Source organism: Anomaloglossus baeobatrachus, chromosome 9 (assembly GCF_048569485.1).
Source record: "Anomaloglossus baeobatrachus isolate aAnoBae1 chromosome 9, aAnoBae1.hap1, whole genome shotgun sequence".
Lineage (NCBI taxonomy): Eukaryota > Metazoa > Chordata > Amphibia > Anura > Aromobatidae > Anomaloglossus > Anomaloglossus baeobatrachus.
In genome coordinates this window covers 108,743,601-108,762,503 of record NC_134361.1, presented here as the reverse complement: position 1 = coordinate 108,762,503, position 18,903 = coordinate 108,743,601, and the positions used below count along the sequence as shown (strand labels likewise).

General features: G+C 45.3%; 1 protein-coding gene across 1 annotated transcript in view; it reads left to right on the top strand.

Annotated features, from left to right (window-relative positions):
* The window catches only part of LOC142251279 (synaptotagmin-like protein 2), a 152,395-nt gene extending 133,871 nt beyond the window's left edge, over positions 1 to 18,524 (top strand). The window contains exons 13-18 of the mRNA XM_075323924.1: positions 533 to 635; positions 4,152 to 4,313; positions 5,159 to 5,237; positions 12,562 to 12,661; positions 16,137 to 16,342; positions 16,707 to 18,524. Of these exons, the coding sequence (XP_075180039.1) occupies positions 533 to 635; positions 4,152 to 4,313; positions 5,159 to 5,237; positions 12,562 to 12,661; positions 16,137 to 16,342; positions 16,707 to 16,852 (796 nt within the window). The 3' untranslated portion in view covers positions 16,853 to 18,524. The remainder of the gene's footprint in view (positions 1 to 532; positions 636 to 4,151; positions 4,314 to 5,158; positions 5,238 to 12,561; positions 12,662 to 16,136; positions 16,343 to 16,706) is intronic.
* The last annotated feature ends 379 nt before the right edge of the window (positions 18,525 to 18,903 follow it).

The following is an 18,903-nucleotide window of genomic DNA, read 5'->3' as shown; positions in this document are numbered from 1 at the left end:
CAAGGAACAGGAAGTATCCGTAAACCTGGTTATATAAAGCATCTGGACAAAATAGAAAATTACACCAACGAAACACTATTGAAATGCAGATATTCTTTGTAGATTTGTGTCTGCGCTTATTCTACATGAATATTTCATTTATATTCCACTTCACAGGAAATAAAAATTGCTGTTTAGAATCTCAGTGAAGCAGTCTCTGTTTTATTTTTTCAACTAGAATGAGTATATAACAAGTATGAAGATGTTAAGGAATATTGTATGCTTGGATGGATTCCAGTGCACGGCCAATTTCCACTTGGAAATGCAAATGTGCAAAATGTGTGATAGCAAGCCATGATTTCTTTATTTCACTCACACATTACAGCAGTAAACCTGACGTTGATTACTTTCCATAGTCTTGTGTTCCATTTAATTATCCTCTATTAGAAATATATTCTCCTGTCATTTATTTGAAAAAAAAACAAAAAATAATATAATTCTCAGTAATATTGACAATTATGGTATTAACTGGAATGTAATAAAATTGTACTAGGTATGTCAAGACTTATTTACTACCAGATAAGGCGAGGATGGGAAAGAGGAAAACGTCCGTCAAAAGAAAGACGACCAATCCAATTTATAATGAAGTTTTAAGGGTATGTCATTCCATTTGCTTTATATTGCGTCAGTTGGGAAATGCTAAAATCTGTTATGGTTTTTTTCTGACATGCGTCCCATGTTCCTTCATACCCATAGGTTGTGTTATGACATACTGTGATGCTGGGAGTATAGAGCAATCTCAAAGAAAAAAAATAGTGTCAGTAGAGTCAGTGCATGTCAATTTCCAGGACCCGGTCCATCAGTCATGTCAGTAGTCTGTGGCAGCTAGATGGGAGCTTTGAGAACCACCTCCTGTCTGCGAGTATCCATGGCTCTTTTTTTGATTGATCATCTTGGTGTGATGTTTCATAAGCAATAATGACATAGCGCCAGACCATAAGAGTGACAGCATGTTTATGCAGCTGTCACTCTCAGCTCAGTAGAATCACCTATGATTGAGATGCAATCCTCGGGCTGGCAGTACCGGTAAAACAACAGGCAGAGTGCGGATGCAATGCAGGACTCAGAGCAGTAGGCAGGATTACGAGTGAGGAGGGTGAATATTCATTCACTTAATTAGCCGGCGCTTGCTCATCGCAATCATCGGTGGCACTCCTGATCTGAGAGTGACAGCATGTATGTGTGCCGCCCCATTACCTTCAGGTCGTCTAAGGGTCTTCAGGGACGGCGCATCCTGGGTCCTTCTGGTCACAGGTAGGTTGACTTCTATAGGATTCATGAAACTACTCTCGGTATTGCGGTCAGGGCGACCGCCACTGCAGATTAGGGGACGCCTGGGGCTGATGTTGAATGCAGTTAGATGTAGTGGCCTCCCAAGAGTGAGGCTGGCCCCCAGGGCCCAGTTTGGGTGTGTGGTATCACAGGTCGCAGAATGACTCACACGCACAGCAAGAATGTCTTTCAGGGTTTTTACTCACTTTCAGATGGCAGGGGGTGAGTAACCCGGGCGAAGCTGTGATAACCAGGCGGAACCAGGAATTCCTTCAGGCTGACTTGTGAGGGTGGCTACTGACTCGCCTTCCTAGCCCTTGTGTTTTTGTGGTGACCCAGACTTGTAGTCCTACGGGGTCACCCAGGGAAGTTGCTTCAGCCTGTTCTCCCCCTTTTCGGCCCGTCTGCTTGTAGCCTGGACTAGGTCACTTCGGCTGCTTGTCTCTTGTGAACTATGGGCATCTCGTTGCTACGTGGCTCCGGACTCTGTGGTGTTATGGTGGAGGGTATGAAGTACCCCCACCTGCAGGTTTGGCAGGCCAACTGAATGGGACCCTGCACTGGGGACCTGTAACCCCGTGTGGCCTGGTCCTCTCCTGGCAGTCCCCGTACTCAGCCACCCCTTTGCACTCCAGCCTTGGGTGGATTTCGGGAGGCACTCCCAGGTGACCGTTCTCCCCCCTGCACCTGCGGTGACTGACTAGTGACAGCCTCCAGGTCTCCTCCTTGCGACTGCTCTCCCTGAGCTTCACTTCAGACTCGCTCACTACTTCCTCCCCTCTGTGCCTGCCTCCGCACCTTAGCAACCAGGCTCTCTACCACACCCCTTGAGTGGAGATGGAGGCCACGCCCCCTCCTGGATTCCCCAGGGGTCCCTTCAAAGGTCAAAGTGGGAGACCTGGTTACTATGTGCCTATGTAACCACACCTCGGTCAGCCTTCTGGATTACCTGTATTGTACTGCCCCCAGCATGGGTGCAGTACTCAGTGGTGCCTGACCAGGTCAGGGGCGCCACATATGTCTATGCAGCTGTGACTCTGAACTCAGTAGAGCCACCAAGGATTGCGATGTGATCCTGGTACAGTGATACCTTGCAGAGTTCACATCAGAGGATGAGATTCTGGGTGGGGAAGAGGGTGAATATGCATTCACTTAATTAGCCGGCGCCGAAATAATCAGTGGTGGCACTCCTGATCTGAGAGTGACAGCATGTATTGTTGCACACCTGTCCCTGTCAGCTCAGGAGAGATAATGAGTATTGTGGGGCAATCCTCGGGCATTAATACAGCAGGCAAATATAAGACATCCCCTGAAAATAAGCCCTATCGCTTTTTTTCAGAGCAGAAAATAATATAAACACCTGTCTTATTTTTGGGGAAACACGGTAATAAGAGGAACCACAGATGCTGCAGGTAGGTGGTTCTCAATGATCCTGTCTGGAGGCCACAGATTACTGACATGGCTGGTGTATCAGGTTGTGCAAATCATTTTGCACCAACTCTATTAGGTTTTCAATCCTTTCACCTTCACTCTATTAGCTCAATCTAATTGGTTTTATATCAGTTAGAAATTCACTATTTAATGTTTTATCCATGTCATTATTTCTTTTAACATGTAACAACATCAATGGTGACATTCTCACTCACTGTTCATAAGTTTTCCTTCTCCTGATGCAAAGATTTAAGTGGATTTGTCACCAGATTTCCCAATAAAGGCTATATATATTATTAAATTGATCTCTTATACCTCATGATGCCATTGTGCTTTCATTAAAAATGAACCTCAGAATGGCTGTACTGTCATGGTTCCGCCTCCCCGTCCACATGGCTAGGGGGCAGAGTCTTCTCCCGGGCCTCACGTCCAGAGCGTGGATGGTTTAAAAACTGACATCTCCAGTGAACCAGCGCCGACTGTAAGCTTAGCACTGCTTTGCCTGTGATTACTGGTCCTGTAAGTGTTATCCTGATCCGTCTGTGCCTGTCCCCCCGTGCCCTGTCTGTGTTCCGTCCCCTAGTCGCCCCCCCCCCCCATTCCTCTGTCCTCTCTCCTACCTCCCCACTCGGTTGCTTCCTCTGGTACTGACCTCGGCCTGACCTCAACTCAGCTTCTGCTCTTTCCTCCAGTCCTCCTTCTGCCTGTACTGTGCTTGACCCGGCCCGGCTGACCATTCCTCGCACGCCCCGCAGCTCTGCTCCCCAGCTGTGCTGTGAGGCAGTGTACGAGCACACATTGTGTATCTACTTCCTGTTTCTTGTTGCTCCATGTAGTGTCTTCTGCTGCAGAGCTCCGGCTCCCCCTGGTGGCAGCTTGACATGTACAACCTTTTTTAAAGTTTAAACTCAGTCTTTGCACTCCTAAATGCATTGACAACTACTCAGTGTCCCTCCTATCTGCTGAGATCTCACACTGTTCAGTACAAGCTGCAGCGGTCAGTCAGGCTGTGTGGCCACAGACTGAATACAGTGAGATAAGTGGGCATTCTCACTCTACAATTGGACTCAGAAAATTATTAATTTATTATCATGATTTTACAGCCATTTTGAAATGGATTTTTAAGGTAACCACACCAAGTTCATCGGGCTCTAGATATTCATGTAATAGTATATGCCGTTTGTAATGAGAAATGTGGTGACCAATCGGCTTTAAGTTTTGTTGTCTTAGCTCTTTATCAAAGTGCCATGGTTTACATGTATCCCATATCCACACCACCATCTCAGACACGTGCCCTGCCATCTCACCCTAGCTGCATTCCTAATTTATTGATTAAGCTATACTATATAAAATTTTCCATAATCTTTGATAGCTAACACATTAAATGCTTTGTTTTTTTGCCATTCTAGTACAAAATTGAAAAAATGGTGTTACTGATTCAGAAACTTAATCTCTCTGTCTGGCACAACGACCCACTTGGCAGGAACAGTTTTCTCGGAGAGTTAGAGATTGACCTGACCAGTTGGGATTGGAGTAATACAAAGCCTAACTGGTATACCCTAAAGCCGCGGGTACGTAAGCATTCTACCACAGATCGTACACCACATAGTTGGCACACTGTATGGTACTTAAGTGTACAGGTCCCTTGTAAGAAGTGTGAAAGTACATGAGCGTGTGTTTATTTTCAATGCGGAGAGCAGAGTAGGCCCTGGCATGACACCATAGGGATCACTAATGAGACCAAAAGGATAATGCCCATTCCTCTCCTTCCCAACTTACACTGTCGGGATGAGTTGGGATGATTTAACGGCCCTTAGACCATTGTCTTTTATGTGGTTTGACGTCTTTCTGGATATTGAGTGCGGTCATTTCTTCAGAGATCACCAAACCCCAATTGTCCTAGTCCTACATTTCTCACATTCTTTGTTTGTCGTCTATGCTCTTTGTGACCGGCACCGCTCAACCTGTATGGTGGAGAAGCCTGTATGGTGAAGAAGGAGCTTTTTTTTTCTCCTTCAGATGTGAGGATTTGAGATGCCAAATCTATCATGGTTACTCTTGCCCATAGAAAGTTTCACTGTGCTTCCATGTAATAGACCTGATATTATAGGTGCACCTCCTAGTGGAGGCCAATGAAAATAATCTGAGCCAGATATTTTGTAAGACAGCAATATAACTATGTGCCAATTACAAAAAAATGTAGTCCATCACGACACTGCGGAGAAGTCACAATAATGTAATGCAAAAATATTGCAAAAGTGCAACAAATCATTTTCATCACATGTTGACATATTAATAAGGTGGTACCATTTTCATAAGTGCGCTGTAGAAACGATCCTCTGTGGGGTAGGTGGACATACTGTATATGCAGAATACTGTTACAATATTTAATGGTGGTGTTATGCTTTTACTTCAGAGTCTATCTGCAATGAATGGTGTGGATCATCTTGGAGTTATGAATTTATCCATTAGGTATATTCCTCCAGGAAGTCTCGGTAAGATACTATATAGGTAGTGTTTTATTTTTTTAGTTTAAGGGTATTGGCTATCAGCCCAATTAGACAGACCAATCTTGATTTAATGAGCAACAATGGACTATATACAAGTAGATCAGCGCTCAGTTACCTTACTATGTGCACAAGCTGATGAAAACCAATAGGAACAGAGCAATCATTTATTGGGTCATTCCTTCCCCTTATAGCATACGGTTGTGGGCATCATATGCCCTGTTTACACCTGGTGATGTGCTGCCGATGGTGATAATTTTTATGCCGGCATAACGATACAATCACCCAAAAAATGAACATTTTGCTTATTGGTTGGATGATTGTCAGCTGGTTTGCCTAAATGAACCATAGGTCTGCGTAAATGAAAACATTCATTAAATACAAAACACTCCCACTATCTGTACTGAATAAGTAAATATTCAAAATAGATTAGAAGCTGGCATTCACACACGTTTCACAGTTTCAGCTCCAACAAAGACTTTTCTTGAGCTTATTAGCATCTCTTAGACATGATAAATATGAGGGGCTGCTGATAAGTTTTTGGCTTTGTGATCTTTTTTGTTTCTATAGTAACAAATGTTTCATTACATGAAAGCCTTATGTGTCATATATATGTTTTTAAAATTTTGTGTTTGTTGCTTATGGCAACAGTGTTCTATGCACGTGGGAAATCAAAATGGCGGAGTCTAATGCGATATTCACAGCAACTGAGAGCAGAGGAGAGATAAAATTCTTGCTTCTGCAAGGAAAGTTCGTGAATGATATTCATGGTGATATGTCGCAGGCATTGGGGGATCAATGCTCTTCATATTTCACAGTTAAGAACTGGATTGCCAAATTTAAAACAGGCCACTTCAGCACCAATGATGAGGAACGTCTTGGACGACCGAGAGTGGTTGTTGTTCCGGAGATCGTCGATGCTGTGCACAATTTCATACTGGAGAATCAACGAATTACAGCTAAAGCAATAGCAGACATCATGGGGATTTCCCGTGAACGTGTTTGTGTCATTATCCATGAACATTTGGACATGAGGAAGCTATCTGCAAAGTGGGTTCCCAAATATTTGACAACAGATCAGAGAAGCATGCGAGTGAAAACTTCCCTGTCCATTTGTCAGCGTTTCCGGACTGATAAGAACTTCCTGGATCTACTGGTCATTATGGATGAGACCTGGATTTATTTGTATGACCCTGAAAACAAGTAGCAGTCAAAAAAAAGAGTGGAGGCACAGTGGTTCTCCTCATCCAAAGACGTTCAGGGTACAAAAATGAGCCACTAAGGTGATAGCGTCTGTATTCTGAGATAAGAAGGACATGCTGCTAGTGGACTACCTTCAAAAGGGTTCCACTATCAATGCAAAGTATAACATTGAACTTTTGGACCAATTGAAGGCAGCTCTGAAGGCCAAAAGACGCGGCAAGCTGTCCAAAAGAAATCTTGTTCCTGCAAGACAACGCCTCTGCTCACACTGCACAAGCGACCACGGCAAAACTGGCAGAGCTAGGCTTCCAGCTGGCTGACCACCTACCTTATTCACCAGATCTAGCTCCCTCCGACTATCATCTGTTTCCAAACCTGAAGAAACACCTCAAGGGTACCAAATTTCACAAGATTTCTGATGCCATGGCTGCTACGAATGCCTGGTTTGAGGCACAGCCGAAATCCTTCTTTTTGCTAGGCTTACAGAACTTGGAATACCGATGTAAGAATTGTGTTGACGTCAGTGGAGAGTATGTGGAATAATTGTAAAGTTTCATCATCTTATCTCGTTTCTTTCTGGGTAAAGCCAAATACTTATCAGCAGCCCCTCGTAAAACATATATGTGATCATGAAGGATGTTTTTCTTCTTGGTCTGCACAGTGTTATACTAGTTAAAGGGGTTGTTCAAGCTTATGATGTTTATAACCTACTAGAAGGTGGCCCGATTCTAACGCATCGGGTATTCTAGAATTTATTGTGTAATTACTGTATGATTTTTGTTATTTATATATAGATGTTGTCTGTAGTTGCCAAGTATTTGTGTAGGGCACTGTAAATGTTCTGGGTGTTGTCTGGGTGGGGGTGTGTGAGAGCGGTGTTGTTTGTGTGTTGCGTTGTTTGTAGAGCGCTGTGTGTCTGCAGTATTGTGTGTGTGTGGTGCTGTGTGTTGCGTTGTGTGTGTTGTGTTTGTGGAGCGCTGTGTGTCTGCAGCGTTGTGTGTGTGTGGTGCTGTATGTGTTGCACGGTTTGTGTGGGTGTGTGTGTGTGTTTTGGGGGGAGGTATGTTTTGTGCAGTGTGTGTGTGTGTTGGAGGAGTAGTCCTGGAGGGAGAGGAGTATAATAGTAGGAATAGTCCTGGGGGGAGAGGAGAATAATAGGAGGAATAGTCCTGGGGGGAGAGGAGGATAATAGGAGTAGTCATCCTGGAGGTGAGGAGTATAATAGGGGGAGTAGTCCTGGGGGGAGAGGAGGATAATAGGTGGAGTAGTCCTGGGGAGAGAGGAGGATAATAGGAGGAGGAGTCCTGGGGGGAGAGGAGTATAATAGGAGGAGGAGTCCTGGGGGAGAGGAGTATAATAGGAGGAGTAGTCCTGGGGGGAGAGGAGGATAATAGGAGGAGTAGTCCTGGGGAGAAAGGAGGATAATAGGAGGAGCAGTCCTGGGGGGAGAGGAGTATAATAGGAGGAGTAGTCCTGGGGGAGAGGAGTGTAATAGGAGGAGTAGTCCTGGGGGAGAGGAGTATTATAGGAGGAGTAGTCCTGGAGGTGAGGAGTATAATAGGAGGAGTAGTCCTGGAGTGAAAGGAGGATAATAGGAGAAGTAGTCCTGGAGGTGAGGAGTATAATAGGAGGAGTAGTCCTGGAGAGAGAGGAGTATAATAGGAGGAGTAGTCCTTGGGGAGAGAGGAGGATAATAGGAGAAGTAGTCCTGGGAAAGGGGAGTATAATAGGGGGAGTAGTCCTGGAGGAGAGGTGTCTGATAGGTGGAGTAGTCCTGGGGGGAGGTGTATAGGGGCCCAATGTGTGTGGGGGCGTGGCCAAGTGGGACAGATGTGGCCGAGCGGGGAGGGGTGGCCGAGTGTGTGGGGGCGTGGCCGAGGGGGCAGAGTGTGGGGGCTTGGCCAAGGGGGCAGCGTGTGGGGGGCGTGGCCGAGGGGAGGCAATCATGGGGGCGTGGCCGAGCATGGGGGCGTGGCCGAGCGGGGGGCGTGGCCGAGGGGGGCAACTATGCAAAGTGGTTTTCATAGTTACCTGATGTGTATCATTGTTATCAGCGTACGTGTGCTGGGAGTCGGGGTATGCTAGTAAGCATGGTACACATCACGTAAGTATTCAAAGAGACAGTGCTGGGTCACTTGTTGGTCTCCTGCTGTGCAGCACGCATCAGCGTGTGACAGCGGGAGACCAACGATCTGAATGGGCAGGGAGCCGGCATACGCTGGTAACCATGCTACACAATATTACCCGATGTGTACCATGGTTACCAGCGTACCCCGCCCCCCGCACGCACGGGAGCCCACACCAGCGTACGCCGGCAACCCCAGCAATGCAAGGGTATGTGTCGGCTGGGTTGCCGGCGTACGCTGGTGTGGGCTCCCGGGGGTACAGCACTCACCTGGGAGTCGGGGCTCCATGTCGGTTCGGGGAATGCGTGCGGGTGGCAGGGCCAGAGCGAGCGTGCAATGCGTGAGGGGGGCGGAGCGTGGCAGAGTTGCCAATGCGTGCAGGGGGCCGGGGCAAGACGCCAATCCGTGGGGGGGCAGAGCCTGGGCGAGCGGCCAATCCGTGCGGGGTGGGCGGAGCCGAGGCGAGCGGCCAATGAGACGCTTGTCACGGTAACGACAGACTTTTGGAGCAAGACAGACAGACAGACAGAATAAGGCAATTATATATATAGATGTTTATGTTGCAGCTCCATTCTCTGTTTGGCCACTAACTAGCTATACTGTGCATGTATGACAACCAAACTGGACTTCTCATGGTGGACTCTGCGAGAAGCAGCTGAAAAGGTGCAAAAGGGAAAACCCCTTTTAAACTGCATATTATGTGCGCGCCAAACGTGTAGCGCGACTATTTTTTACTGTCATATACAGTTAATTATGCTTGTAAATACAGTAAGGCCGGTTTCAGACGTCCGTGTTTAATCAGGTACAAGTCAAACACACGGGTATTTTCATACGTGTGTCACGCGTGTGACATCTGTGTTTGCATACGTGTGACATCAGTGTGACACGTACGGGAGAAAACATGTGTCTTTGTAATTAAAATATTTTCTATATTCACCTGTATCCAGCACTGCTGTCTCCTGCTTCTGACTCCCGCTAATTATGCTCATTGAATATTCACTGCACCTCGATCCTGGAAGCAGGAGCATCGCCAGGGACAGCGCCGGGAACAGCATCGCCACAGATAGCATCGGGGACAGCATCGCCAGTGAGAGGTGAGTATCCAGTAAGCATTGTGTGTGCAGTGACGTCCAGGAGGTCATCGGAGATACCAGTGACTTGTGATGACCTCCTGATGACACCCCCACGACACCTACGCTACAGCGTTTGTCACGACGGTGACTTAACGGGTTCATCAGAGTACACTGGGAACTCGGATGACCTCCTGGACGTCACTGCACACACACTGCTTGCTGGATACTCACCTGTCACCGGCGATGCTGTCCCCGGCGGCGATGCTCCTGTTTCCAAGTCTGAGGTGCAGTGAATATTCAATGAGCATAATAAGCGGGGGTCAGAAGAAGGAGACAGCAGAGCCGAAGAAAACAGCGCTGGATACAGGTGAATATAGAAAATCTTTTTATTTCAAAGACACGTGTTTTCTCCAGTACGTGTCCCACTGATGTCACATGGATCACATCAGTGTGTGATCCATGTGACACCTGTGCTGCCGGAGGAAAAATGGACATAACATAAGGTTTAGAGATGAGCAAAAAAAATTGAGTGGAATTGAGTTATACCCAAATTTTACAAAAATTTGCTTCTGCTCAGATTCAGCAAAATTGCAACTACTGGTTCCATTTTCTGAACCATAAAAGACTATAAAAATGTTAGAAAATGAAAAGAAACCTTATACTTGCTCTCTGGCACCTCCGCTATTTACTGCCACCCTTCCAGTCCTTGTCGTGTATTCGGCATCACTGAAACTCCCGGGGAGTTTGCCACTATGCCAAGACTTTCAAGATTGCTAGGCCAAGAAGGGTTCTGCAAACATGCCCGCAAAGGTAGGCCCTGCACATGCGCCTCAACCATGATGTCACAATGTTCGACACCACCTTTGCATGCCCAGAGCTCTCCCAGGCCTAGCAAACGCAGAAGCCTCAGTCTAGCAACCGAGGACCCATGGATTTCAGCATTACAAATGCTGATCCGAGAACGTGACAAAGACCTGACAGGTGGCGGTGAGGAGCAGAGGTGCCAGAGAGGTGAGCGGAGTATGAAGATTTTTTAATATTTTTTACATATCATAGTTGTTATGCTCAGGGATCTGGTAAGACCCCAAAACATAATAAGGGACGTTAAAAACCCAAGGAAAACGGCACAAACAGATGAATTGTAATTTTGAATGATCCACTCATCAATAATAAGGATTCATAACCGCACATAAGCTGCATCATAATACAGTGCCTACAAGTAGTATTCAACCCCCTGCAGATTTAGCAGGTTGGATAAGATGCAAATAAGTTAGAGCCTGCAAACTTCAAACAAGAGCAGGATTTATTAACAGATGCATAAATCTTACAAACCAACAAGTTATGTTGCTCAGTTAAATTTTAATACATTTTCAACATAAAAGTGTGGGTCAATTATTATTCAACCCCTAGGTTTAATATTTTGTGGAATAACCCTTGTTTGCAATTACAGCTAATAATCGTCTTTTATAAGACCTGATCAGGCCGACACAGGTCTCTGGAGTTATCTTGGCCCACTCCTCCATGCAGATCTTCTCCAAGTTATCTAGGTTCTTTGGGTGTCTCATGTGGACTTTAGTCTTGAGCTCCTTCCACAAGTTTTCAATTGGGTTAAGGTCAGGAGACTGACTAGGCCACTGCAACACCTTGATTTTTTCCCTCTTGAACCAGGCCTTGGTTTTCTTGGCTGTGTGCTTTGGGTCGTTGTCTTGTTGGAAGATGAAATGACGACCCATCTTAAGATCCTTGATGGAGGAGCGGAGGTTCTTGGCCAAAATCTCCAGGTAGGCCGTGCTATCCATCTTCCCATGGATGCGGACCAGATGGCCAGGCCCCTTGGCTGAGAAACAGCCCCACAGCATGATGCTGCCACCACCATGCTTGACTGTAGGGATGGTATTCTTGGGGTCGTATGCAGTGCCATCCAGTCTCCAAACGTCACGTGTGTGGTTGGCACCAAAGATCTCGATCCTGGTCTCATCAGACCAGAGAACCTTGAACCAGTCTGTCTCAGAGTCCTCCAAGTGATCATGAGCAAACTGTAGACGAGCCTTGACATGACGCTTTGAAAGTAAAGGTACCTTACGGGCTCGTCTGGAACGGAGACCATTGCGGTGGAGTACGTTACTTATGGTATTGACTGAAACCAATGTCCCCACTGCCATGAGATCTTCCCGGAGCTCCTTCCTTGTTGTCCTTGGGTTAGCCTTGACTCTTCGGACAAGCATGGCCTCGGCACGGGTGGAAACTTTCAAAGGCTGTCCAGGCCGTGGAAGGGTAACAGTAGTTCCATAAGCCTTCCACTTCCGGATGATGCTCCCAACAAGGGAGACAGGTAGGCCCAATTCCTTGGAAAGGGTTTTGTACCCCTTGCCAGCCTTGTGACCCTCCACGATCTTGTCTCTGATGGCCTTGGAATGCTCCTTTTGTCTTTCCCATGTTGACAAAGTATGAGTGCTGTTCACAAGTTTGGGGAGGGTCTTAATTAGTCAGAAAAGGCTGGAAAAAGAGATAATTAATCCAAACATGCGAAGCTCATTGTTCTTTGTTTTTGAAATACTTCTTAATACTTTAGGGGAACCAAACAGAATTCTGGTGGTTTGAGGGGTTGAATAATAAATGACCCTCTGAATAAACTTTTCACAATTTAAAAAAAAAAATAACATTCTTTTTTGCTGCAGTGCATTTCACACTTCCAGGCTGATCTACAGTCCAAATGTCACAATGGCAAGTTAATTCCGAATGTGTAAACCTGCTAAATCTGCAGGGGGTTGAATACTACTTGTAGGCACTGTATCTTGTCAGCTTGAAAATGCTAGGAAATCTATGGGCGGCATGTTATAGAGCAGGAGAATCTGATATACACCGTGGTCCATCATACAAAAAGGTTGAAAAAATTTATTTATTCTTCAGGTCCAAAGCATCCGGCCTCAGGAGAAGTCCATATCTGGGTGAAAGATACTAAAGATTTACCACAACTTAGACCTTCTGGGGTTGACTCATTTGTGAAGTGGTGAGTATTTGCTTAGGGAAAAAGCAGAGTGCTGTGCACCTATAGCTCTGCTATGGGAAGAACATCGCTGTATGTGTGGGGTTCGCTGTGATTTGTGACATTATCTTTATTAATATAGGTGGTATATTAAATAGTATAACATATGATCGTAGTAGAGCTGAGTAAAGGCGTTCACTCTTTGTATGAATGTCCTTAGACCAATCACCATCTTTTCTAGGGACGTCGACATGATCCTTGCTCCTGTGCTATGTAGGCCACTATAGGGAGCAGATGTTCCTACCTATGACCAGCTGTATTTAAAAAAATGGCAAAAACATTTATAAATGACTTGTGTGACTTAAAGACCATGCCATCTTTTAGCAAAACAAAGGACACTCTGTTTTAGTTAAAGACTTGCCAATTGGTGACAATATAGCATTACCAAAACCCTCAATGTACTGCCTCATGCACATAGCAGAGCTTGTGCAAATATAGATAGCGTTCCTTCAGCTCCTCAATATGGACTCGGAGACTCCATGTTCTGAGGAATGGTGTGGTACATGTCAAATGCTTACGTGATGTGGCACATTCTATATAGATCTGTGTAAGGAGTAAAGTCTCTCCTTTTGGAGCTTGTCCCGTTATCTTAAAAAGACGTATAAGCCACACAATGCCCACCTGGGATTATGAATCTGCAAATAGCTTCCTAAGGGTCAGCACATACAGCGAGTAATGCGGAGCGAGTGGAATGCGATAAAAAATCATGTTCCACTCAGACCAATATTACTCTATGGGGCAGCTCTCCTGAAAGATTATTTTCTCAGTCCTAATCGGACTGAGAAAACAGTCGCAGCATGCTACGGGTGTAACGCTAGAGCAGTACGATTCTCGCATCAGCCGGCAACAGAGGAGATAGGGAGATAAATCCCTCTCTCTCCTCCGTAGCGCTGGCCCTCCCCTTCACAACTGTGGTCTGATCATACGATCGGACCACAGTCGCATGACACTAGCATGACACTCGGCTCCCGCTGTACTGCGAGCGTCATGCGAGCACTTGCAGTAATCCCCGTGTCGCCTAAGAGCGAAAGAGGACAGGGACTCTAGTGTCACCTATTGGATGTAGCAATTCTAAAAATCAACATTGACCCTTTAATGAGCCTCGCCACATGACTTAATATAAAAAGGCAAGCCACAAACTCTATTTGAAGACTAAAGGCCGCTTTACACGCTGCGATATCGTGACCGATATCGCCAACGTGCGTACCCGCCCCCATCGGTTGTGCGACACGGGCAAATCGCTGCCCATGTCGCACAACATTGCCCGGACCCGTCACACTACTTACCTGCACTGCGACGTCGCTGTGACCGGCGAACCGCCTCCTTTCTAAGGGGGCGGTTCGTTCAGCATCACAGCGACATCACAGCAGCGTCACTGAACTGCCGCCCAATAGAAGCAGAGGGGCGGAGATGAGCGGGACGAACATCCCGCCCACCTCCTTCCCTCCACATTGTGGCCGGGAGGCAGGTAAGGAGAGGTTCCTTGTTCCTGTGGTGTCACACGGAGCGATGTGTGCTGCCGCAGGAACGAGGAACAACTTCGTTACTGCTGCAGTAACGATATTTGAGAATGGACCCCCATGTCACCGATGAGCGATTTTGCACGTTTTTGCGACGATGCAAAATCGCTCATAGGTGTCACACGCAACGACATTGCTAAAGCAACCGGATGTGCGTCACAAATTCCGTGACCCCAACAAGATCACTTGAGCGGTGTCGTAGCGTGTAAAGCCCGCTTAAGGGGTACTTTACACGCTGCGACTTCGCTAGCAATTGCTAGCGATATTGCACGCAATAGCACCCTCCCCCGTCGTGTGTGCGATATTGTGTGATCGCTGCCGTAGCGAACATTATCACTACAGCAGTGTCACACGCACATACCTGTGCGGCGACGTCGCTGTGACCGCCGAACAATCCCTCCTTCAAGGGGGAGGGGCGTTCGGCGTCATAGCGACGTCACTGCCGCGTCACTAAGCGGCCGGCCAATAGAAGCGGAGGGGCGGAGATGAGCAGGATGTAACATCCCGCCCACCTCCTTCCTTCCTCATTGCCAGTGGACGCAGGTAAGGAGATGTTCATCGCTTCCGCGGTGTCACACATAGCGATGTGTGCTGCCGCAGGAACGACGAACAACATCGTACCGGTTGCAGCATCGATATTGAGGAAATGAACGACGTGTGATTGATCACTGTTTTGGAACGATTTTGTGATCGTTGATCATCACTCATTAGTGTTACACACTGCGATGTTGCTACCGGCACCGGATATGCGTCACTAATGACGTGACCCCGACGATATATTGGTAGCGATGTCGCAGCGTGTGAAGTACCCCATATGGTGTTTGCTAGAATACTGGTTTGGCTGGATGAGAGGCTTCTGATAGGTAGTTAAAATGGTAAGGTTTCTCCTGTCTGTTCCTCTCTAACAAGGTTATTTGACGTTTAAAATTCAAAGACTTGCATTATATGACATTAGTAGTCTTCCTACAGCAACTAAGCTTTTTATACAAGGAAAATCTTTACCTCTGTCAGAGGCCTCTCACCCAGCCAAACCAATTCTCCTGCTTAGGATAAGAAACCTCGTTGGTCCAAAGTCATGTGGCAAGGCTCATCAAATGATCAGTATCGACTTTGACAATTGCTACATCCAGTGGGTGACACTAGAGTTCCAGTCTTTTCTCTCTGTAAAGAGACTATTTGTATATGTAGAGCTGTGTCATACTCCAAAAACTCTTAAAAATGAAGTTGTATAGATCTGTAATACAACAGTGTACATAAGCCTTAACCGATAGTTCTTATCTATTACCCACTACTTTTTAAAGGGAATCTGTCACCAGGTTTTTGCTATGTAATCTGAGAGCAGTATGATGTAAGTGCAAAGACCCTGATTCCAGCAATGTGTCACTTATTGGGCTGCTTGCTGTCATTTTTATAAAATGAAGGTTTTATTCGCTGCAGATCTACTAGTTCTCTGAATACTAAACTCTGTATAAACCTGCCCACACCACTGATTGGAAGAAAGCTACCAATCAGTGATAAGGACTGGGTTATACAGAGCAGAAGGACTACATGGCATGAGACAACTAGTCCTTCTGATAACACACTTTTATTGAAACAAATAACTAGAAAAAAGCCCAGAAAGTGATACATCGCTGGAATCGGCCTCTCTGCCCTAACATTATGCTGCTATCAGATTACATGGGAAAAACCTGCAGGCAGATTCCTTTTAACTTTAGTTTATCAACATTGTTTTGTTAAAATATACAACAGTATATGATGATTGATCAGTACCTGAGACGTTTTGAGCATATACTCTGTATCTACACTTTTTCACAAATAGTCATTACTGTAAATTAACAATATATAAAGCTCTTTATGAAGGAAGATTTAAAAAGTTAATTTATTAAAAAAAAAAATCAATGTTTTCATTCCCTTTGTAGCTACGTCTTACCTGATACCAGCAAGAAGAGTTACCAAAAGACGCGCGTCATTAAAAAAGATTCAAACCCGGTATTCAACCACACCATTGTGTACGATGGCTTCCACACTGAGGACCTAAAAGATGCATGTGTGGAGTTGACAGTCTGGGATCATGAAAAACTCAGCAATCATTTCCTCGGAGGAATAAGACTTGGACTTGGTTCAGGTAAAAGACGTGATAAACGCAAATAGATCAAAAACTGACATCTGCCTAGGGTGCAATGCACGTCGGTGAAAAGGGGGCGCTATTGCTGCCTGAGTGATAAATCTCTCATTGTCATAATGGAGTTTGTTATTCTATATGACATTGCACACCTACACTACTGACATATCTTGCCATTCATTCAAAGTAAAGGCTGGTGATAGCGTGGATAGTCACAGTGCGGTACAGACCACCATGGTGCAGATCCTGGTTCCATCTCTCCCTTCGCGCCTGTAGATCTGATATTTTTCCACTACTTTATTATGTATTTTGATTATAGGTAGTAATTTGTGTTATCTAATCAGTCTTTGTTATGTTCTGTATTAAGGGTACAGTTATGGGATTGCTGTGGACTGGATGGACTCTACCCAGGAAGAGGTGGCCTTATGGCAGGAAATGATGATGACCCCAAACGAATGGATTGAAGGATCCCTCCCCTTAAGATCCTTGGCTGGGAGAAGGAAGTTCAAATAAAGTAGCTGTTTGCCGAAATGTCATGGTACTCATAAAATACAGAACCATATACTATATATATATTTTGGGGGTGATTTTTTTTTCTATCAGATGTGAATTACTTGAGTATAGAGGATACAAAATAATTTTGGATTTTTTTTTCTTAGTACAAGTTTTTTGTTTTTTTTTCCTGTGAATGTATTTTTTAAAAATAATGACCTGCACACGGGTTACATCTTAATGCCAAAGCACTTTATTTTGGATATACCTTAATAACTACCAGGAAACTCCCTCAAAGGAAATTTTTGGCAGAACCTTTACTTTTTTATACTTAAACTTTCTGAAGAAAACAAGAGGATACAGCAATGATATTTGGTCATAACAAAATCAAGAACTTTGTACATCACAGACATGAAGGTCTTGGTTAAGGTCTCGAATCACTTCCGATGGACTCCATTTTAGTCAATGAAGTCATGGTACTTTGGCAGAGGACTGAGAAAAAAAAGACAAAGAAATAAAAGGGCATAAAATTATACATGGAGCATAAATTGAATGATTTTCTAATCACTGCCACTGATGTCTGCAGAGATAAAAGGGTACAATAGTGTATGTTTTGGGGTGGGGAAAAAAAAATTGCTCTGTTCTGTTTTCTGGAAATTAATTGTACGGTTCCATAGTGCTTCAGTGTTGCACTTTATATTGTGAAAGAGGGTAAAAATAAAGGAATTCCAATTGTGTTTTTTACAATATGCAGTTTTTATTTTTGGATAATTTAGGAACAAATTTTTATCAAGTGCTCAAATTCAAGAACATATTGCCTTGCTCCACTGATTCCCTATGTAAAGACCAAATGTCTTAGAAGGTAAAGAATCCAGTGTTTCCAGCAATCCAAAAGTTATACAGTACATGCACCTCATGAGATCCATAATTAGGTAGACTGTCCGATGTCCCAAGCGAAGAAACTGCTCTGCTTTATTGATTTATCAATGTAAAACCCTAGTGCATGCCCTTATTATTGCCCGCCTGGATTATTGCAACCTCCCGCTCTGTGGCCTCCCTTCTAACAGTCTCGCACCCCTACAATCTATTCTAAACTATGCTGCCCGACTAATCCACCTGTCCCCCCGCTACTCCCCGACCTCTCCTCTCTGCCAATCCCTTTGCTGGCTTCCCATTGCCCAATGACTCCAGTTCCAAACCCTAACCATGACCTACAAAACCATCCACAACCTGTCTCCTCCCTACATCTGTGACCTAGTCTCCCGGTACCTACCTGCACGTAGCCTTCAATCCTCACAAGATCTCCTTCTCTACCCTCCTCTCATCTCCTCTTCCCACCATCGGATCCAAGATTTCTCCCGTGCTTCCCCCATACTCTGGAATGCTCTGCCACAACATATCAGACTCTCGCCTACCTTGACAAGCTTCAAAAGGAATCTGAAGACCTACCTCTTTCGACAAGCCTTCAACCTGCCGTAACCCTCAGTTTGATATAGCACCGCATGACCACCTCCACCCTCACTACTGTATTCTCGCCCATCTTCTCTAGACTGTGAGTCCTCAGGCAGGGCAGGGACCTCTCTCCTCCTGTACCTGTCTGTGCCTTGTATTGTTTATGATTATTGTACTTGTCCTTATTATGTATACCCCTTTCACATGTAAAGCGCCATGGAATAAATGGCACTATAATAATAATAATAATAATAATAATAAAAAATCAATGGATTAAAAATAATTCCATGTAAATAGGTCTTTACATATGAGGATACTGAATCACCGCACATGACGGTATTCCAGCACGGGTGCACAACCACCTCCCCACTTCACAAGGACAGCAGTATGGAAAAGAACAAGGTTGGTCGGGATAAAGCAGGGGTGGGGAACCTTTTTACTGCCGGGGGCCATTTGGAAATTTCTGCCAACCTTCGGGGGACGCACAAAATTATCAGTGTGAAAATGAACAGGCTATATTTGATCAAACAGTTAATTAACTCACCCCTATTGTGGTGGCCAGAGCTGCTTCTGTTTTGTGCGACTGTGATGTTCGGCGATACTTATATTGTTTCTCTCTT